The 22,516-nt window shown below is 34.8% G+C and overlaps 1 protein-coding gene across 4 annotated transcripts in view; it reads left to right on the top strand.

The window, feature by feature from the left end:
- Positions 1 to 22,516, top strand: part of MAPK8 (mitogen-activated protein kinase 8) — a 114,912-nt gene that overhangs the window by 65,163 nt on the left and 27,233 nt on the right. For 3 of the 4 annotated variants that reach the window (XM_036829733.1, XM_036829731.1, XM_036829732.1), the window contains exons 2-5: positions 2,937 to 3,107; positions 6,796 to 6,925; positions 17,150 to 17,208; positions 17,296 to 17,434. In XM_036829733.1, coding sequence (XP_036685628.1) covers positions 2,986 to 3,107; positions 6,796 to 6,925; positions 17,150 to 17,208; positions 17,296 to 17,434 — 450 coding nt within the window. In that variant the 5' untranslated portion in view covers positions 2,937 to 2,985. Of the gene's footprint in view, positions 1 to 2,936; positions 3,108 to 6,795; positions 6,926 to 13,430; positions 13,798 to 17,149; positions 17,209 to 17,295; positions 17,435 to 22,516 lie in introns of those variants that run through there. The other variant, XM_036829734.1, reaches the window with a different exon arrangement.

Genomic DNA, 22,516 nt, shown 5'->3' with positions numbered 1-22,516 from the left:
AACAATTGAGATGAAATGAGCAAATTCCTTTAAAAACACAAACTACCAAAAGCTCATTTAAGAAGAAATAGATAACCTGAGTAGCCCTATATATTTTTTTAAAAAATAAATTTGCAGTTAAAAATCTTCCTTCAAAAAATCTCTTGTCCTAGAATGTTCACTGAGGCATTCTATCAAACATTCAAGATGAAATAATATCAGTTCTACACACAGTCTCTCAGAAAATAAAAAGGAGGGAATAATTCCCAACTCATTTTATGAGGTCAGCATTTACCCTTAGCATGAAAGAAAACTACAGACCAATAGCCCCCACAAAAATATATGGAAAAACCTTTAATGAAATTTTAGCCAACTGAATCAATAGTATTAAAAAAAAAAAAGATAATACTTTTTACCAAGTAAGAGTCATTACAGGAATACAAGTTTGGTTTAACGTTTGAAAATCAATCAGTATAATTCACCATATGAAACTACTAAGAAAGAAAAACCATATGATTATCTGAATAGATTCAGAAAAATCATTTGACAAAATTTAATGCTCTATAGTGATAAAAAACTCTCAGTAAACTAGGACTTAAAGGGAACTTTTTCTGCCTGTTAAAGGGTGTCTAGTAAAATCCTGTAATTTACATCACACTTAGTGGTGAAAGACTGAATGCTTTTCCCCTAAGGTCAGGAATGAGGGAATGATGCTTGCTCTTACCACTTCTATTCAGGATTGTATGGGAATTACAGTCAGTGCAGTGAGGCAAGAAAAGGAATTCAAAGCCATCCAAATTGGAAATGAAGAAATGAAACTGCTTGTGTGTGTAGAAAATCTCAAAGAATCCGCAAAAAAGGCTACTAAGACTAATAAGTGAGCTTAGTACAAAGTTATTATACAAAAGAATTAATTGTATTTCTTTGTACTAACAATGAACAACTGAACTTTAAATAAAAATAAATTAACGTAAAAACATTCACAGTAGCATCTAAATGTCAATAATACTATGGAGAAGTTGAACAGAATTTTGCAAGACCTGTGTATTGGAAACTATAAAACATTGCTGAGGGAACTTAAAGGAGAACCAAATAAATGGAAATGAATATCATGTTCATGGATCAGAAAACTCAAAATTGTTATAATGTCATTTCTCCCCAAATTGATGTTTATTACTCAGTACAGTTCCAGTCACTATCTCCACAGGCTTTTTTGTAGAAATTGCAAGCCTATGGTCTGTTAACTTAGGCAGAGTTAATGAGACTTGTGGTTTCAGACAGTCTTCTCTGGAATATTACATGACTAGTTTTGTTATTGATTTTGGAAATGTTTCTCTGGGCCTTTCTTTAATTTATCTAAATCATTTCTCTGCCTTCACAATTGCTTCCAGTTTATTTCTTCTAAAGCCTACACTGTTTAAACTTTTTGTTTAGTTTTTGTTTATTTTTAACTCCACCTACCTAAAACTTCTTTTTAATTTTAATTTTATTTCTTTCATTTGGCTTAGTTCAGTAGCTCACTGGTTTTCCTCTTGCAGCTCTTGCTCCCTCTCTTGCAGTATAATCTCCAAGTAGCAGCTAGGGATCTAGTCAAGGCACTCTCTTACTCTGCATTTTCCAGTGGCTTCTATCCTACTCTAAGAATTCAGCTGTTATGTGGATATGATTACTTAGGTCTGCGTGTGTGTGCACAGAATAAACTCATCCACCTGCTTTAAAAAAAGAAAAAAAAAAGAATTCAGCTATTAGAATCCAGTTCATGAGCCTCTTCATGATCTGGCCCCAGGGCACAGCACAGTGCCTGGCACATGGTAAGCATTTAATATATGTTGAATTAAATCTTTGCATTCTAAGTCTTATCAGAATTTTTTGTGTGTTTGTTTTTGTTGTTAGCATTGTCTTGCAGCCACACACACAAAAATAGTAATTCTTTAGACCTAACTGGTTTCTCAGTTTATTGCGGGATATGGAGAGTAGGTTGGAGCTGTCTTGCATGCATTTTAAGGCTCACTTTATTTTATTTTATTTTTTGGTCACGTTGTGCGGCATGTGGGATCCTAGTTCCCCGACCAGGGATTGAACCTGCGCCCCCTGCATTGGAAGCGTGGAGTCTCAACTATTGGACCGCCAGGGAAGTCCCTTGTATGCATTTTAGAATAGGCCAGTTTTGTCTAGTAAGGATGGTTAATAAGGTTTGTCAGTAAGCAGTACTCAAACGGGTAGGAAAAGACTGCTTTGGCTTTTAATCAGACTAATTGTAAAAAACTGTGGTCAGAACTTAGGTTATGCTTTAGATGACCCAAACAGTTCAGAACAGCATTGTTTTGTTTCATATCCCAATATACTAAAGGCTTCTCTTATAGTTTCTTATTTTTAAAATAACTTTACCTTATATCTTTTTTTTTTTAATCTTATATTTTCTACCTTGATTCTCTTCTTTCAACCGTTACAACCTCAGCTTATGCATTACACCCAGATGTTGCTATTGGGGATCAGGGGCTCTGTTATAATGACAGCAAGGTGCTGCTCTGCGTTTGTTAGTTTTTTTCTGTAGGAGTGATATGTGATAACTGGCTTACTAGCCTGTCAATTTGTTGTTCCTTCCATGAACACTCAGTGAGATTGTGAATTATTTTTGAATGAAAGTTTATCAGTTACAAAAATTAAGGTTTCAACACTATAATAAACATAGAAAGGACTAGTTTAAACTTTTAAACTGGAAGTGACCTTAAAAACAGTTATAAGTATTTGCTTTTTGTTCTTCTTTTTTAAACTATTGGTTGTTTCTTAAGTATAACAGATGCTAACCAGGCTCTGTGGTAATTTTTTCTTTCTAACTGTGTTTTTTAACAAAGCAGCTCTTTTAACATCTAGCAATCTGTGACTAGAGTGATGACTTGAATTTTAAGATTAAGCAAATTCATTCTGTTAACATCACATTTTGTTCCGTTTTGCAGCTTCTCGGTGAATTTTTGGATGAAGCCATTAAATTGATTGCTTGCCACCATGAGCAGAAGCAAGCGTGACAGCAATTTTTATAGTGTAGAGATTGGAGATTCTACATTCACAGTCCTGAAACGGTATCAGAATTTAAAACCTATAGGTTCAGGAGCCCAAGGAATAGTATGGTAAGTTTTTACTTCCAAAAATTAGGCAAAGAATCATTAACTGCTCTGTTTTCTTCTCTCATAAATTCCTTGGTAAATATTCCTTGGTAAATATTTAGCTTGCCTCAAAAAATTAAAACTATAAAATTTAAATTAAAGCTGTAACACAGTAAGTTGTTTTGTTCTGAGATTAATGGCTTTTTTATTATTCATAAAACATAATTTTATAAATCGGCTCTGTCATCTTTAAGTATAAATTATGATTAAATACTTGGTCGTAAGCCATGTAAAGATAGATATGTGTATCAGGAAAGAATAAGTGGCATGCTTGTTAATTCCATGTATACATTTATTCCCATAGCTAATTGTTTAATAGGAAGCTTCACTTAATCATCACTTTTACACTGTAATGAAATTCTGGAATATCATAAATCTTATTTTACACTGGGGAAAAAAGTCAGCTAATATGTCACTGTATGTGTTTCAGAACTCCTATGTATCTTTAAAATTGATCTACAAGCTAATTTTTACAAAAGGCCTAGGCTTTATAGATCAGCATAATTCCTTATAAACTGAAAATCAAAACACTCTTTGGGACAGTTCTGTTAATAATTTTAGGTTACTAAGTTAGTATAATAAGCTAGTGTTGTAGGGAATTCTAAGCCTCACTCAAGCATAATTATATCTTTATTACCTCTTCTTGAACCAGATTTGTTTTGGAATCTATTAAAAAATCCTAAGTGTTTACAACCCTGCAGTTCTCCCAGGTTCTAGAAAAACTTTTGCATACAGCTCTTGCATATGTACAGAAAGAGACATATGTAGGGCTGTTCTTTGCAGTACCATTTAAAATAGCAAAAATTGGTAATAGCATCAAATCTATCAGTAGGAGAATAAAAAATAATCATACAGTGAAATACTCTACAACATTTAAAATGAACTGGAGCTTATATGTATCAACAAGGATAATCAGAAATGTAACGCTGAGTTTAAAAGCAAGATGTAGAATATACATACATTATTATACTGTGTATATATATATATATATATATATATATATATATATATATGTAGTTTAAAGTATGCAAAACAGTACCATATATTTATGTATGCAAAAGTATAAAAACATTCATAAACACCAAACTCAGGATAGTACTTACCTCTGAGAATAGAGAGAAGGAAGGGGGCTTTACCTATAATAATATATTTCTTTTAAAAAAGTTCAGAGGAATAATGGTAAAATATTAGAATCAAACAAATTTGTGTAATGGGGACTGTAGCATTTATTCTCTTTTCTGTATTCTTAAAGTAATTTATACTATCACAAACTACAGAAGCTGGGTCATTTTATAAAGCATTATTGGCTGATTGGTTGTCATCTTAACTGATCACATTTAACCATCCACAAATTAAATTTAAAGAAAATGATGTGGTAATATCAATATGGTAAGAATTCTGAAAGCGAACTCTTGGTTTAGATTCTAGCTCTCTGATTTATTAACTTTGTGACTCACATGGCAAATTAACTCTTCTAAAGCCTGTTTTCCCACCTAGTATACAGGGTTGTTGTGAGGAATATATTATTTATAAAATACTTAATAGTATTTTAAAAATATATTATGTTCCTTTACCTTCACTTATCCTCAGACAAGTGCTTTTTGAAATTTGTGTACCAGAATTTTCTTTTTTAATTGCTTTGGAAGGTAACCAACCCCTGTCCTAAGGAATAAATGCCTTCAAATTTTTGCTTATTCCTTCACAAAACATTACTATGAAATAGACAAATAATAAAAATTTTTTTTAAACTCACTGTTGTACTACTGTCAGAATCAATTGAAGAACTTAATTTTTTTTTTAAAGGCATTATTTTGGGCCCCAGTTATAGATGGTAAGATTCATTGGGTCTGGATTGGGGCCTCTGAGTCCCCAGGTGTTTCTAATTTATGATTTAAGAATCAATAATTATGGGCTTCCCTGGTTGCGCAGTGGTTAAGAATCTGTCTGCCAATGCAGGAGACATGGGTTCGAGCCCTGGTCTGGGAAGATCCCACATGCCGCGGAGCACCTAAGCCCGTGAGCCACAACTACTGAGCCTGCGCTCTAGAGCCTTTGAGCCACAGCTACTGAAGCCCGTGCGCCTAGAGCCTGTGCTCCGCAACAAGAGAAGCCACCGTAATGAGAAGCCCACGCACCACAATGAACGAACATGCAATGCAGCCAAAAATTAATTAATTAAAAAAAAAGAATCAATAATTAGAAATCTAATTTACTTGGATACAAAATAGTTCAATCAAATACTTGAATTTTTGTATTTTTAGAGCTTGATATAGCAGATAAAAAATTAATAGGAATGAATTTAATGGTTAAAAATAAAATACTTTGTCTGAAACAGTCAAAACTTCTAATCATTTTATGTGAGCCCTAATGTTTTTTGTTTTGCTTTTTTTTTAATTTGGGAAGAACATATCTGTAAATAACAGCATTTTCTAAGTAAAGATTATAATATGTATGTTTTGGTGTGTATGTATCTATATGTATATAGGCAATAGTTAATGGTATATATAGAATGTATAGATGTGTCCTTTTATGCAGTACCAATTTCTTAATACATAATTTCTTCACTGTATTTGATATAGTAAGATTGCCACAGAACAAACTCAGGTTTCCAGTTAGGTGAGAGAATAATTTTAATCAGTAGTGTGGTGACTTTCCAAATATTATATAAACAGAACTCATCTTTTATAGTATGTTAGGTGGTCCAGTATGAAAAGCACAACCTCATGTCTTAGTCTTCTAGTCTCAGCTTTGCTTTTAACTTTCTGGCTGACCTTGGACAAATTACTTAACCTCTCTGGCCCTATATCAGGCAGTGATTAATCCAAATGATTTTTAAAAGCCTCTTTTAATCATAATATTCTATAATTTTAAGACACTTTACCTTACTTGTGCTATACGTTCTTTGACCTGTCATTTGCAAAATGTGCCATTTGGTCAGAGTCATATGGTAGAGGAAGATATGAAGAGTTAATGAGTATAGTGTTATATTTCCCAGAATTATAGATGTTTCGTTAATAGTTATGAAACAGCTTCTGATGTCCTGAAATCTGGCTTTATATTTATAAATACCTTGATTTTTAATTTCTCCTCCAAAACAAATTTTAAGTGTTTACTTTTTATAAAATAATCTTTCGTCTAGATGCCTCTATATGCACTTTCCTCTTCTGTATTCATTTTGTTGTGTCTAAAGAGGAAGTGATGTACTTATGTAGAATTCTTCAACAGGTGTTTTGAGTAGAATTTATGACCACATGTATTCTTTATCCTGTCTTTCCTTGGTGCAGATTTGGGGTGAGGGATTCATTTGGGCTCTAAGCTATCTATTAGACCTGAATACTCATTAAACATTTGTGCATTGAGTGCCCATTGTATGCTAGGTGGATCTTGGATGACACCCAGTGAACAAGCAGTCTCTTTCTTCACAGTCCATTTTCACTTTTAATCCATTAGCATTTTAAGAAACAGTTAACAATGCTGTACACTGTTGGAATATGCTCTAATAGGTATAGAAGAGACATGTTGAGCATCAAGGGCTGGAAATTGGTTCAAATGCATTTATCTTTGGAGAAAGTGAGGAATCTACATGAATGTTTCATAAATTCAGTTTTGCAGATTTTTAAGCTTTTTGTTGTTTTTGAATTTCTTATTACAGTGCAGCTTATGATGCCATTCTTGAAAGAAATGTTGCAATCAAGAAGCTAAGCCGGCCATTTCAGAATCAAACTCATGCTAAGCGTGCTTACAGAGAGCTAGTTCTTATGAAATGTGTAAATCACAAAAATGTAAGTGAACATTTTAGAAAATTTCTTAAGTATAAATGAAATCAAGATTTGTTCATGAATACATGAATATAAAAATCTTTTAAAATAGTGGGTGCTTTAAATTGTTCTTTTGGATCGAAGCATTGCTTAAAGGGATATATAAATTTTTCTGAACTTTATTAAATTATATTAGAAGAAAAATAGCTTATGAAATTAAGATTGTGTAATTTTCTGACATTTAATTTGCAAAAGGAGTTTTAAAGAGGTAGATGTTTTAGAACTTTATTTAGGCTTGATCTCATCTTCTGCTTTTTTGTTTTCTATTAAGCTGACATTTCGGAAAACTGGAGCCTGAGCACAGAGATGAAATTGTTCCCATTATTCTTTGACATTGGAACTTTATTTAATAATACTGGATAAAGCAGTTTACCAGAAACTTTAAAAAATATTTAAATGGAATTAGTAAAACATTCCTAATTCTATTTTCTAATGATTATAAAGACTTAAACCTATGACTTTCGCCCCTTTACACTTTTTAAAACTTATATTAAGCATACTGATACTTTTATGATTATTTTAATGGAATGATTTCTCCAAGATGAGAGGAAATAAACTAGGAGTACATTGTACAAGGGACAGTTTTATGAAGTACTAAACCCAAAGCATCTGACTGGAGATGTGTTGTGGTGTTTGTCCAAAGGAGTTTATAAAGAGCTCAATACTTTCTGATTGCAGAAAACACAATTTACCACATTTTGAGAGCTAGCTATGTGCAAGCCTCTGTGTATTGGAGTTAGTAGATTAGCACCAAGGGAAAAAATTTATGGAAATTGAGGATTAGACTCCTTTTTGAGGGAGCTTACAGTGTTATTTTGAAGACAAAATAAATACATAAAGAGTTAAATATCAGATGTGATAAAGCAGTAAAAGTTTAATTGTCAAATTATGGCAGATAGAACGCAGCCCCACCCATCAGCAGACAAGCGGATTAAAGTTTTACTGAGCTCTGCCCACCAGAGCAACACCCAGCTCTACCCACCACCAGTCCCTCCAATCAGGAAACTTGCACAAGCCTCTTAGATAGCCTCATCCACCAGAGAACAGACAACAGAAGCAAGAACTACAATTCTGCAGCCTGTGGAAGGAGAACCACATTCACAGAAAGATAGACAAAATGAAAAGGCAGAGGACTTTTTACCAGATGAAGGAACAAGATAAAACCCCAGAAAACCAACTAAATGAAGTGGAGATAGGCAACCTTCCAGAAAAAGAATTCAGAATAATGATAGTGAAGGTGATCCAGGACCTCAGAAAAAGAATGGAAGCAAAGATTGAGAAGATGCAAGAAATGTTTAACAAACACCTAGAAGAATTAAAGAACAAAGAAACAGAGATGAACAATACAATAACTGAAGTGAAAAAATACACTAGAAGGAATCAGTAGCAGAATAACTTGAGGCAGAAGAACGGATAAGTGACCTGGAAGACAGAATGGTGGGTTGACTGCCACGGAACAGAATAAAGAAAAAAGAATGAAAAGAAAGGAAGACAGCCTAAGAGACCTCTGGGACAATATTAAACGCAACAACATTCACATTATAGGGGTCCCAGAACAAGAAGAGAGAGAAGAAGGATCCAAGAAAATATTTGAAGAGATTATAGTCGAAAACTTCCCTAACATGGGAAAGGAAATAGCCACCCAACTCCAGGAGGCACAGAGAGTCCCAGGCAGGATAACCCCAAGGAGAAACACGCCGAGACACATAGTAATCAAATTGGCAAAAATTAAAGACAAAGAAAAATTACTGAAAGCAACAAGGGAAAAACGACATATAACATACAAAGGAACTCCCATAAGGTTAACAGCTGATTTCTCAGCAGAAACTCTACAAGCCAGAAGGGAGTGGCATGACATATTTAAAGTGATGAAAGGGAAGAACCTACAACCAAGATTACTCTACCTTGCAAGGATCTCATTCAGATTCAACGGAGAAATCAAAAGCTTTCAGACAAGTAAAAGCTAAGAGAATTCACCACCACAAAACCAGCTCTACAACAAATGCTAAAGGAACTTCTCTAAGTGGGAAACACAGAGAAGAAAAGGACCTACAAAAACAAACCCATAACAATTAAGAAAATGGTAATAGGAACATACATATCAATAATTACCTTAAACATGAATGGATTAAATGCTCCAACCAAAAGACACAGGCTCGCTGAATGGATACAAAAACAAGACCCATATATATGCTGTCTACAAGAGACCCACTTCAGACCTAGGGACACATACAGACTGAAAGTGAAGGGATGGAAAAAGATATTCCATGCAAATGGAAATCAAAAGAAAGCTGGAGTAGCAATACTCATATCAGGTAAAATAGACTTTAAAATAAAGAATGTTACAAGAGACAAGGAAGGACACTATGTAATGATCAAGGGATCAATCCAAAAAGAAGATATAACAATTATAAGTACATATGTGCCCAACATAGGAGCACCTCAATACATTAGGCAATTGCTAACCGCTATAAAAGAGGAAATCGACAGTAACACAATAATAGTGGGGGACTTCCTAACACCTCACTTACACCAATGGACAGATCATCCAGACAGAAAATTAATAAGGAAACACAAGCTTTAAATGACACAATAGACCAGATAGATTTAATTAATATTTTTAGGACATTCCATCCAATAACAGCAGATTACACTTTCTTCTTAAGTGCCCACGGAACATTCTCCAGGATAGATCACATACTGGGTCACAAATCAAGCCTCAGTAAATTTAAGAAAATTGAAATCTTTATCAAGCATCTTTTCTGACCACAATGCTATGAGATTAGAAATCAATTACAGGGAAAAAAACGTTAAGAACACAAACACATGGAGGCTAAACAATATGTTACTAAATAACCAAGAGATCACTGAAGAAATCAAAGAGGAAATCAAAAAATACCTAAAGACTAATGACAACAAAAACACGACGATCCAAAACCTGTGGGATGCAGCAAAAGCAGTTCTAAGAGGGAAGTTTATAGCGATACAAGCCTACCTCAAGAAACAAGAAAAATCTCAAATAAACAATCTAACCTTACACCTAAAGGAACTAGAGAAACAAGAACAAACAAAACCCAAAGTTAGTAGAAGGAAAGAAATCATAAAGATCAGAGCAGAAATAAATGAAATAGAAACAAAGAAAACAATAGCAAAGATCAATAAAACTAAAAGCTAGTTCCTTGAGAAGATAAAATTGATAAACCATGAGCCAAACTCATCAAGAAAAAGAGGGAGAGGACTCAATAAAATTAGAAATGAAAAAGGAGAAGTTACAGTAGACACAGCAGAAATACAAAGCATCCTAAGAGACTACTACAAGCAACTCTATGCCAATAAAATGGACAACCTGGAAGAAATGGACAAATTCTTAGAAAGGTACAATCTCCCAAGACTGAACCAGGAAGAAATAGAAAATATGAACAGACCAGTCACAAGTAATGAAATTGAAACTGTGATTAAAAATCTTCCAACAAACAAAAGTCCAGGACCACATGGCTTCACAGGTGAATTCTATCAAACACTTAGAGAAGAGCTAACACCCATCCTTCTCAAACTCTTCCAAACAATTTCAGAGGAAGGAGCACTCCCAAACTCATTCTATGAGGCCACCATCACCCTGATACCAAAACCAGACAAAGATACTACAAAAAAAGAAAATTACAGACCAATATCACTGATGAATATAGATGCAAAAATCCTCAACAAAATACTAGCAAACAGACTACAACAACACATTAAAAGGATCATACACCATGATCAAGTGGGATTTATCCCAGGGATGCAAGGATTCTTCAATATATGCAAATCAATCAGTGTGATACATCATATTAACAAATTGAAGAATAAAAACCATATGATCATCTCAGTAGATGCAGAAAAAGCTTTTGACAATATTCAACACCCATTTATGAAAAAAACTCTCCAAAACGTGGGCATAGAGGGAACCTTCCTCAACATAATAAAGGCCATATATTACAAACCCACAGCAAGCATCATTCTCAATGGTGAAAAACTGAAAGTATTTCCTCTAAGATCAGGAACAAGACAAGGATGTCCACTCTCACCTCTATTATTCACCATGGTTTTGGAAGTCCTAGCCATGGCAATCAGAGAAGAAAAAGAAATAAAAGGAATACAAATTGGAACAGAAGAAGTAAAACTGTCACTGTTTGCAGATGACATGATACTATACATAGATAATCCTAAAGATGCCACCAGAAAACTACTGGAGCTAATCAATGAATCTAGTAGAGTAGCAGGATATAAAATTAATGCACAGAAATCTCTTGCATTCCTATACACTAATGATATAAAATCTGGAAGAGAAATTAAGGAAACACTCCCATTTACCATTGCAACAAAAAGAATAAAATACCTAGGAATAAACCTACCTAAGGAGACAAAAAACCTGTGTGCAGAAAAGTGTAAGACACTGATGAAAGAAATTCAAGATGATACCAACAGATGGAGAGATATACCATGTTCTTGGATTGGAAGAATTAGTATTGTGAAAATGACTGTTCTACCCAAAGCAATCTATAGATTCAGTGCAATCCTTATCAAATTACCGATGGCATTTTTTACAGAACTAGAACAAAAAATCTTAAAATGTGTATGGAGACACAAAAGACTCTGAACAGCCAGAGCAGTCTTGAGGGAAAAAAAAACGAAACTGGAGGAATCAGACTCCCTGACTTCAGACTATACTACAAAGCTACAGTAATCAAGACAAGGTGGTACTGGCACAAAAACAGAAATATAGATCAATGGAACAGGTTAGAAAGCCCAGAGATAAACCCACACACCTATGGTCAACTAATCTATGACAAAGGAGGCAAGGATATACAATGGAGAAAAGACAGTCTCTTCAATAAGTGGTGCTGGGAAAACTGGACAGTTACATGTAAAAGAATGAAATTAGAACACTCCCTAACACCATACACAGAAATAAACTTAAAATGGATTAGAGACCTAAATGTAAGACTGGACACTATAAAACTCTTAGAGGAAAACATAGGAAGAACACTCTTTGACATAAATCACAGCAAGATCATTTTTGATCCACCTCCTAGAATAATGGAAATGAAAACAAAAATAAACAAATGGGACCTAATGAAACTTAAAAAGTTCTGCAAAGCAAAGGAGACTACAAACAAGACGAAAAGACAACCCTCAGAATGGGAGAAAATATTTGCAAACAAATTAACAGACAAAGTATAAACAGCTCATGCAGCTCAATATTAAAAAAACAAACAACCCAATCCAAAAATGGGCAGAAGACCTAAATAGAGATTTCTCCAAAGAAGACATACAGATGGCCAAGAAGCACATGAAAAGCTGTTCAACATCACTAATTATTAGAGAAATGCAAATCAAAACTACAATGAGGTATCACCTCACATCAGAAAATCTACAAACAACAAATGCTGGAGAGGGTGTGGAGAAAAGGGAACCCTCTTGCACTGTTGGCGGGAATGTAAATTTATACAGCCACTATGGAGAACAGTATGGAGGTTCCTTAAAAAACTAAAAGTAGAATTACCATATGACCCAATAATCCCACTACTGGGCATATAGCCAGAGAAAACCATAATTCAAAAAGACACATGCACCCCAAAGTTCATTGCAGCACTATTTACAATAGCCCGGTCATGGAAGCAACCTAAATGCCCATCAACAGACGAGTGGATAAAGAAGTTGTGGTACATATATACAATGGAATATTACTCAGCCATAAAAGGGAACGAAATTTGGTCATTTGTAGAGACGTGGTTCGCTCTAGAGATTGTCATACAGAGTGAAGTAAGTCAGAAAGAGAAAAACAAATATCGTATATTAATGCATATATGTGGAACCTAGAAAAATGGTACAGATGAACCGGTTTGCATGACAGAAATAGAGACACAGATGTAGAGAACAAACGTATGGACAACAAGGGTGGAAAGTGGCAGGGTGGGTGTGTTGAATTGGGAGATTGGAATTGACATGTATACACTAATATGTATAAAATGGATAACTAACAAGAACCTGCTGTATAAAAAAATTAAAATTCAAAAAAAAATTATGGCAGATGGAAAGTAAGTGTTGAGATTTAAGGAGAAAGAAGATTGTTGTGAGCTTTAATGAAACGGGACAGCTTTGGGGAAGGGTGGACCTAGACTATTTCTTAAAGATGGAGTAAAAACTGGGTTATTGAAGGAAGGGAGCCTCCCAGAGAGGAAGAATAGTATTTAAAAAGAGTCATAGAGACAATCACCAAACTCATGTTAAGTAATGTTATCATAATATTTCTGTCGGCGATTACATTTAAAATATCAATGTGTGTGTGTATATAGAGAAAGAAATCTGTTTGAAAAGTAAAATTTATATATAATATATGTAATCAGAGATACATATGTTATATATACATATGTGAGATGTATGACTTATTTTTCCTTATCCACAGAATTCAGCTACCATGTATATATAAATAAACTTATTTTATTAACCAGAAAAAAAAAAAAGGCATAGAGATAAAGATTACAGTCAGTCAGTGATCGGGAAGAAGTTGCGTCAGCCATTCTTGTTCTAGATGGGAGCCAAGTATGTTGCTTGTCAAGATTTTGCTGGTGGCCTCCTGCCCTGGAATAGAACTGCTCGTACCCCTTGGAGCCTGTTTCGTGGCAATGTCGTGGTGGCATTACCTTGGTTTTGCATTGGGGAGAGACGGCCAGTGACACCTACCTCCTGAGCCTGGGTGACTGCAAAGAAAGATGGTTCTGTCAACTAAATGGAGGGCATGGAAAGCTTGTTTCACATGATTAACCCTTTAGTGGAGGTGGCACAGATTCATCCAGGTAATACCCTTGGCACCTAGAAGAGTGCTTGCACGGAATAGGTGCTCAAAACATAACTTGTTCAGTGAATGAATGTGAATAAAGATAGGGAAAAGAGGAATGGTAATGGAATTTTTCCACTCCCTGATGGATGGATGCTTTTGTAATGTCTTGCCTTTTTGTGCAAATCATCTCTTCATTGGTCTAAACATCTCTGGTTTTTCCCATTCCCTTCTTTTTTTTTTTTTAATTGAGGTAAAATATAAGAACAATAAAACTTACTATCTTAACCATTTTTAAATGTACAATTCAGTAGTGCTAAGTACATTCATATTGTGCATTTTCCACTCTTTTCATAGATGGTTTTGGGTTTCCTTTTCAACTTGGTCACTTATCTCCAAATGCACTTGGGTATGTCACCTGGTACACAGTACTGCATGTCTGATTGAATCCTCTGAGAGGAGCTGAGACTTGTCATCTCTTAACTGTGGACATTGTAATCCTGTTTGGAAATCTGGTCACCATTTGACTCACATTATCTAATAAGCAAGTTATTCTTTGTCATAGACCAGCTAATAGGTCTTTCCCATTCTTTAGTATAGTACTTTCTGTATCTCCCTATTCAGTTTCATATGTGAAATCTGGCTCCTCCTACTAGACTGTTGGGGATTGCTTTCTTCTTTGTTCTGATTTTTCACTTGTTGTCTTCACTTACCAGTTTTGCTCAGGATGCCTTCATAATAGTTGGATTAGTTCATTAGCAACCTGCAAAAATTACATCTCTAACTATAAAAATTGCCCATATCTCCCAATTGTTATTAGTGACATTTTCAAAAATGCCTTTTTGAAATCTTCATATATTATATCTGGTTGCATTTCTCTGATCTGCTGCTGTTCTTTGTTGTTACTATTGCTGTTGTTGTTTTTAGTCACAGAAGTATAAAGTTTCCCAGTGAATTTTTACGTGTTCCTAGTAATTTTTACTTCTTTTAAAGTAGTCATATTCCACCCACTTAATCAGTCCTTGACTTTTGTTTGTCCAGTATATGATTGATGTAATTTTCTTTATTTCTCTTTTTGAGAAGCAAGACAACTGTCCCTTTTAATCTTTTTTTATATAACCGCTTTCTTACGATACAATTCACATATCGTACAACTATTCCATTTAATTCAGTGATTTTTAGTATATTCACTGATATATGTGACTATCACCACAGGCAGTTCTAGAACATCTTCATCACCTCAAAAAGAGACGCCATTCCTTTAGCTCTCATTCCCCCATCTTCCATATTCCTTAGTTCTAAGCAACTGCTAAACTCCTTTCTGTCTCTGTATGCCTTTCATCTTTAACACCTGTCTTCTACTCTGGGATTTCCCAGATATTAATGGGAATGGTTTTACTAATTCTCCAAGTCTCCAAGTGTACAGTTTATCTGGTTAGGAGACATGAATTCGTTTAGAACAACTAGATACTTATTCCTCTGTCTTAAACAAATTTGTTTTACCCTCTCTGATCTGAAAAGTACTTTTCTGAATTTATTCACTGAACATATATTTGAATGCCTTCTATAAGCAAAGCTTTATGCTTAAATGAGTAACATGGATTCTGCTTTCATGAAGTTTATGTCTAGAAAAACATTCCCATTCCTAAGTATAATTGTCAACAGACATTTCAAAAATATGTGTGAGGTGTTTTCCTGAATGCTGGAATTGTAAAGGGGAATAAGAGGCTGTTGTGAAAGGGAGACTATACTACGGTGTGTTAAATGCCATAATAACATATAAGATATTGTGGGGACAAAGTAGAATATTCAGGTCTGTCAAGGACTAGGGGTTGTCAGACCCTACAAAAGAGGCCTATCTTGAAGGTTTTTTTAGTAGTTTCGTAGGTAAATGACCAACATAGGGAATAGTATGTTTAAAGGCCTTGACAGTTTTTTGAAAACAATATTCTTGTTCAAGTGTCAAGTTTAATAGAGAGCTTAGCAAGAGAAGAAGTGGGTTGATATCCTGTTATGGAGGGCTTTGAATGTACTGCAAGGGAGTTTTGGCTTTTCTTTTTTTGGTGGCATTAGGTTTTTGAGAAGGTGAGTAATATGATCAGGTCTTTTCATTACCATATATTATAAGCAGTAAAATGGTAGCTGGATTTGCAGAAAACCGTTGTTAGGGAACCAAGTGTTAGAAGTTACTATGGCATGAACAGTCTAAATGAGATGTTAGAATCCTCAGTATAAATAGTGGCACAGGGAGTGAAAAGAAGAGGTTGAAATTCAGACTAACAAAGAATGGATGGCATTCTTTTAAATGTTTATTATGGTACAAATATTGAAAAAAGTCAAAAATCACTCTCAGCTTTCTATTGTAAAACAAGACACTCTGGAAAAGTAAGGGGTTTGGGTTGGAAGGATAATGAGTTCAATTTTATATTATTTTGTGAGACCTCATGTGAGGTAGCTGTGAAAATCTGAGACTCGTAAACTAAGCAAGGACTTCTAATGAGTATTTGGAAATTATCCACATAGAGGTGTTTGGAGAAAAAGACATACATAGTATCACCCAGGAAAAGGGTACAGATAAAGGAGGAGGATTAAAACAAAATAGTGGGAAAGAGAGCATGCCTATGGATAAACCAGTGGAATAGACTGGAAATGAGGAAAACTGGGAAAGTGCAGTATTATGAAAAACCAGGGGGCAGAAGGGCTGAGATTATATAGAAATATTGAGTTGGATAAGAGCTGGCAGAAGGTATTTAAGATTTGCTTACAAATTATGTAGAGGATTGTATAATGTAGGTTCTTGATAATTGAATGTTCATAAATGGAATGGATTTTGTGGAGCTCTTCTGTTGATATTGTGTGTGTGTGAAGGCTGTTTTTTTAGAGCAGTTTTAGGTTCACAGCAAGATTGAGAGAAAGGTACAGAGATTTCCCATATACCCCCTGCCCCTGCACATGCACAGCTTTCCTTATTATTAACATCCCCCACCAGAGTGGTGCATTTGTTATAATCAGTGAACCTACATTGACACCTCCTTATCACCCAAAGTCTATAGTTTACATTAGGGTTCACTCTTGGTGTTGTACATTCTATGGGTTTGGGTAAATGTACAATGACATATATCTACCATTATAGTATCGTTCAGAGTATTGTCACTGCCCTTAAGATCCTCTGTGCTCTGCTTCCCTCCCTGCCCCCACCCCCTGGCCGTAAAGTTTTAATATATAAAATAAAAGGGATTACTTAAACTTAGAACATAAGACTTGAAAAATTTTACACTGAAGGTGGCTTTATTTTAATCCATGTATTTGCAGTTCCCAAATGAAAATATTAAGGAATTTCTAATTTTCCTGTTTCTCTGCTTTTGCCACAGATAATTGGCCTTTTGAATGTTTTTACACCACAGAAATCCCTAGAAGAATTTCAAGATGTGTAAGTGTGATAATTAATATTTTGTTAATACATTGTTCTTCGATTGTTACTGTGTACTTTAGCTGTCATATTTTTTCACCCGTGAAGTTACATAGTCATGGAGCTCATGGATGCAAATCTTTGTCAAGTGATTCAGATGGAACTAGATCATGAAAGAATGTCCTACCTTCTCTATCAGATGCTGTGTGGAATCAAGCACCTTCACTCTGCTGGAATTATTCATCGGGTTAGTAGAAAAAACTATCATATTCTTTTTCTAATCATAGAGGTATAATTCATGTAACATAAAATTAACCATCTTAAAGTGTACAATTCAGTGATATTTAGTGCATTCACAACATTGTGCAACCACTACCGATACCAAATTTCAAAATATATTCATTGCCCCAAAAGAAAACCGCCTACCCATTAGGCAGTAGCTCCCCATTCCCCTCTCACCCCAACACCTGGCATATACCAGTCTGCTTTCTGTGTCCATGGATATACCTCTTCTGGATGTTTCCTACAGGTGGAATCATACAATATATGACCTTTTGTGTCTGGTTTCTTTAACTTAGCATAGTGTTTTCAAGTTCACCCATATTGAAGCATATATCAGTAGTTCATTCCTTTTTATGACCGATTAATATTCTGTTGTATGTATTTACCACATTTTGTTTATCCATTCATCCATTCATGGACATTTGGGTTATTTCCACCTTTTAGCTTTTGTGGATAGTGCTGTTATGAACATTAAGGTACAGGTATTTGTTTGAGTTCCTGTTTTCAGTTCTTTTGGGTATCTACCTTGAAGTTGAATTGCTGGGTCATATTTAACTTTCTGAGGAACGAACAAACTGTTTTCCACAGTGGCTACACCATTTTACATTCCCAGCAACGGTGCACGAAAGTTCCATCTTCCCCAAATCTTTGCTAATACTTAATGACTTTTTCATTCTAGCCATCCTAGTGAGTATGAAGTGGCATCTCATTGTGGTTTTGACTTGCATTTCTCTAATGACATTGAGCATCTTTTCATGTTTGTTGGACGTTTATATATCTTCTTGGGAGAAATGTCTATTCAAGCTCTGCCCATTTTTTAATTGAGTTGTTTATCTTTGTTGTTGAGTTATTAGAGTTCTTTATATATTCTGAATACTAGACCCTTATCAGATAAGTAATTTGTAAGTATTTTCTCCTAATTTGTATGTTGTTTTTTTTCACTTCCTTGATCTCTTTTGATATGCAGATGTTTTTACTTTTCATGAAAATCAGTTTATTTTTTCTTTGGTTGCTTGTCCTTTTAGTGTCATATGTAAGACTCCATTGTGAAATCTGAGGTCATTAAGATTCACCCTTAGTGTTCCATCAAGAGTTTTATAGTTTTGGCTCTTACATTTAGGTTTTTGACCCATTTTGAGTTAATTTTTGTATATGGTATGAGATAAGGTGCCAACTTCATTCTTTCGCTTGTGGAAATCCAGTTATCCCAGCATCATTTATTAAAAAGACTATTGTTTTCTAATTGAATGGTCTTGGCACCCTTATTGAAATTCAGTTGGCTAGACTTATGGTTTTATTTTTGGACTCGTAGTTCTCTATTCCATTGGTCTTTGTGTCTGTGCTTATATCAGTACCACATTATTTTGATCACTGTAGCTTTGTAGAAAATTTTGAAATGGGAAAGTGTGAGTCTACCAACTTTATTCTTTCTCAATATCATTTTGACTATTCAGGGCCCCTTGTGGTTCCACATGAATTTGAGTATCAGCTCTTCCATTTCTGCAGAAAAGGCTGTTAGAATTTTAATAAGGATTTCATTGACTCTGTACATTGCTTGGGTAGTTTTGCCATCTTAACTATATTTAGTATTCAGATTCATGAACACAGGATGTCTTTCCATTTATTTAGGTTGTATTAGTCTGTTTGGGGTACCATAACAAAATACCACAGACTGGGTAGCTTAAAAAACAGAAATGCATTTTCTCACAGTTTTGGAGGTTAGAAGTCCAGGACCAAGGTGCGAATAAATTCAGTTTCTGGTGAGATCTCTCTTCCTGGCTTGAAGATAGCTGCCTTCTTGCTGTGTCCTCACATGCCCTTTCCTCTGTGCATGCAGGAAGAGAGAGCAAACTCTGGTGTCTCTTTCTTTTCTATAAGGACATCAGTTCTTTTATATTGGGGTCCCACCCTCATGACTTCATTTAACCTTAATTACCTCCATAAGGGCCTGATCTCCAAATACAGTCACATTAGGGGTTAGGGCTTCAATGTTTGCATTTGGGTAGGGAAGAACACAGTGCAGTCTATGACAGATCTTCTTTTATGTTTTATAGTTTTCAGTGTAGTTTTAATTAACGTCCTTAGTTAAAACCTTTTCCTAGGTATTTTATTCTTTTGGAAGCTATTATAAATGGAATTGTTTTCTTAATTTCTCTTTCAGATGGTTCATTGCTAGTGTATAAGAAACACAACTGATTTTTGTGTGTTAGTCTTATATCCTGCATCTTTGCTCAGTTTATTCTAATAGGGTTTTTTTTCCTACAGTTTGCTATATATAAGATCACATCATCTGCTCAGTAGTTTTATTTCTTCCTTTCCAATTTGGGTACCTTATGTTTCTTTTTTTGTCTAGTTGCTCTGGCTAGAACTTCTAGTAAAATGTTGAATAGAAGTGACAAAAGTGGGCATCTTGTTTTATTGTTTATCTTAGGGGAAAGACTTTCAGTTTTCACCATTAAGTGTGATATTACCTGTGGGATTTCACTCTTTATGTGTCTGAGTAAGTTTCCTTCTGCATTGGAGTTAATCACATTTTGCAGTTAGAGGGTACAGACTCCAAAAGACTACCCTCACTTCAGACTAGCTGGCTGCAAATTTGGGGTCCCCACAGCCACTCCCAGGTTCAGTAATTCACTAGAATGATTCACATAACTCCAAAAAGTACTACACTTAAAAGCTTTATTACAGCTAAAGGATACAAATTAGAACCAACCAAAGGAGGAGATGCATAGGGCAGAATGTGGGAGAGTCATGGAGATTTCAGTCATTCGTCCTTTTCCTCCCAGCCACAAAGTATGAGAATGTGTGCGGGGTATTGCCAGCCAGGAAAGTTCACTCCAAAGTTTTTTTTGCTGCTCAGGCGCATACTGCCTGCCTGGCTGACTTTTAGTCTCCAACGCTTCCTAAGGTTCACACTAATACCTTTACTCTCCTGTTTCTCCAGAGGTTGGAACTGACATGTGTCCCAAAGCCCCAGTTATAAATCACGTTGTTAGACTGTCCTGTGACAGAAACTCCCAGGCAAACAAAGACACTGCTGTCAGTCAGACATTCCACTGGCCTAGAGATCACGTGTAGCTGAGGGCAAATATCACACGTGTCTTTACATAGGGCACATACCTTCTATTCCTGGTTTAAGTGTTTTTGTCATGAAAAGATATTGGATTTTGTCAAATGTATTTCTCCATCATTTGAGATGATCATATATTTGTTTTTTCCTTGATTCAATTAATGTGGTATATTATACTAGTTGATTTTCATGTATTGAATTACCCTTGCATTCCTGGGATAAGTCACACTTGGTCATCGTGTGCAATCCTTTTTTTTTTTTTTTAAAGGAAATTTTAATGTCATTAACATATATCGAAGGTCATTATTATTATTTTTTTAAGTATTTATTTATTTATTTATGGCTGTGTTGGGTCTTCGTTTCTGTGCGAGGGCTTTCTCTAGTTGCAGCAAGCGGGGGCCACTCTTCATCGCGGTGCTGCAATCCTTTTGATATGCTATTGGAATTGTTTTGCTAGCATTTTGTTGTGAATTGTTTGCACCTGTGTTCATATGTGATCTTAGCCTGTGGTTTTCTTTTCTTGTGATGTTTTTGTCTGGATTTGGTATCAAGGTAATGCTGACCTTAGAATGAGTTAGGAAGTGTTTCTCCCTCTTCTGTTTTTTGGAAGAGTTTGAGAAGGATTGGTCTTAATTCTTTTTTAAATGATTGGTAGAATTTGCCAGAAAGCTATCTGATCCTGAGCTTTTCTTGTTTGAAAGATTTTGATTATTGATTTACTGTCTTTACTTTTTATAGATGTGTTTAGCTCTTCTGTTTCTTGAGTCAGTTTTGGTAATGTTGTGTGTCTCTAGGAAGGAAATAATCTGTTGTCCATTTCATCTGAGTTATCTAATTTGTTGGTATACAGCTGTTCATAGTATTTCTTATCAATCCTTTTTGTTTTATAAAGTTGGTGATAATGTCCCAACTTTCATTTTTTAATTTATTTATTTGTATCTTCTCTCTTTCTTCTCCCTTAGTCTAGGTAAAGGTTTATCTATTTTGTTGATCTTTTTAAAGAACCAATTTTTGGTTTTGTTGATTTTCTTTATTTTTCTGTTCTCTATTTTGTTAATCTCTACTTTAAGCTTTATTATTTCCTGCCATCATCTTGCTTTGGGATTAGTTTGCTCTTTCTAGTTTCTTAAGGTGGAATGTTAGGTTATTGATTTGAGATGTTTCTTCTTTTTTTTAATTAATATAGGTGTTAACAGCTATAAAATTGCCCTCCAAGCTCTGTTTTTTCTGCATTACCTAAATTTTGGTATATTCAGTTTTCATTTTCACTCATCTCAAAGTATTTTCTAATTTCCCTGTGAATTGTTCTTTGACCCATTAAGATTAAGAATATTAATTTCTACAAATTTGTGAATTTTCCTGTTTTCCTTTTCCTTGATTTCTAGCTTCATTCCATTGTGGTCAGGGAAGATACTTTGTATGATTTCAGTCTTTTGAAATTTATTGAGACTTGTTCTGTGGCCTAACATATGATCTATCCTGGAGCATGTTCCACGTGTACTTTAGAAAGATAATGTATTCTGAATTTTTGGAGGGAGTATTCTATATATGTCTGTTATGTCTAGTTGGTTTATAGGGTTGTTCACGTTCTCTATTTCTTTATTGATCTTTTGTTTAGTTATTTTGTCAATTAATGAAAGTAAGTTATAGAAGTTTTCAACTGTTATTGTGGAATTGTCTACTTGTCCCTTCAATTATGTCAGTTTGTGATTCACGTGTTTCGGGACTTTGTTGTTACGTATGTATATGTTTACTGTTGCTTTATCTTCTTGATGTATTGACCCTTTTATCAATATGTATTTTGCTCCTTTGCCTCTTGTAACAACTTTTGACTTACAGTCTGTTTTGTTTGATATTAGTATAGAGCTGTTCTATCTCTCTTTTGGTTTCTATTTGCATGAAGTATCTTTTTCCATTCTTTCAACTTGTTTATGCCTTTGAATCTAAAGTGAGTCTCTTGTTTACATAGCTTACAGT

Source organism: Balaenoptera musculus, chromosome 16, assembly GCF_009873245.2.
Source record: "Balaenoptera musculus isolate JJ_BM4_2016_0621 chromosome 16, mBalMus1.pri.v3, whole genome shotgun sequence".
Lineage (NCBI taxonomy): Eukaryota > Metazoa > Chordata > Mammalia > Artiodactyla > Balaenopteridae > Balaenoptera > Balaenoptera musculus.
The sequence above is the reverse complement of the archived record's forward strand: the minus strand, read 5'-3'. Positions and strand labels throughout refer to the sequence as shown.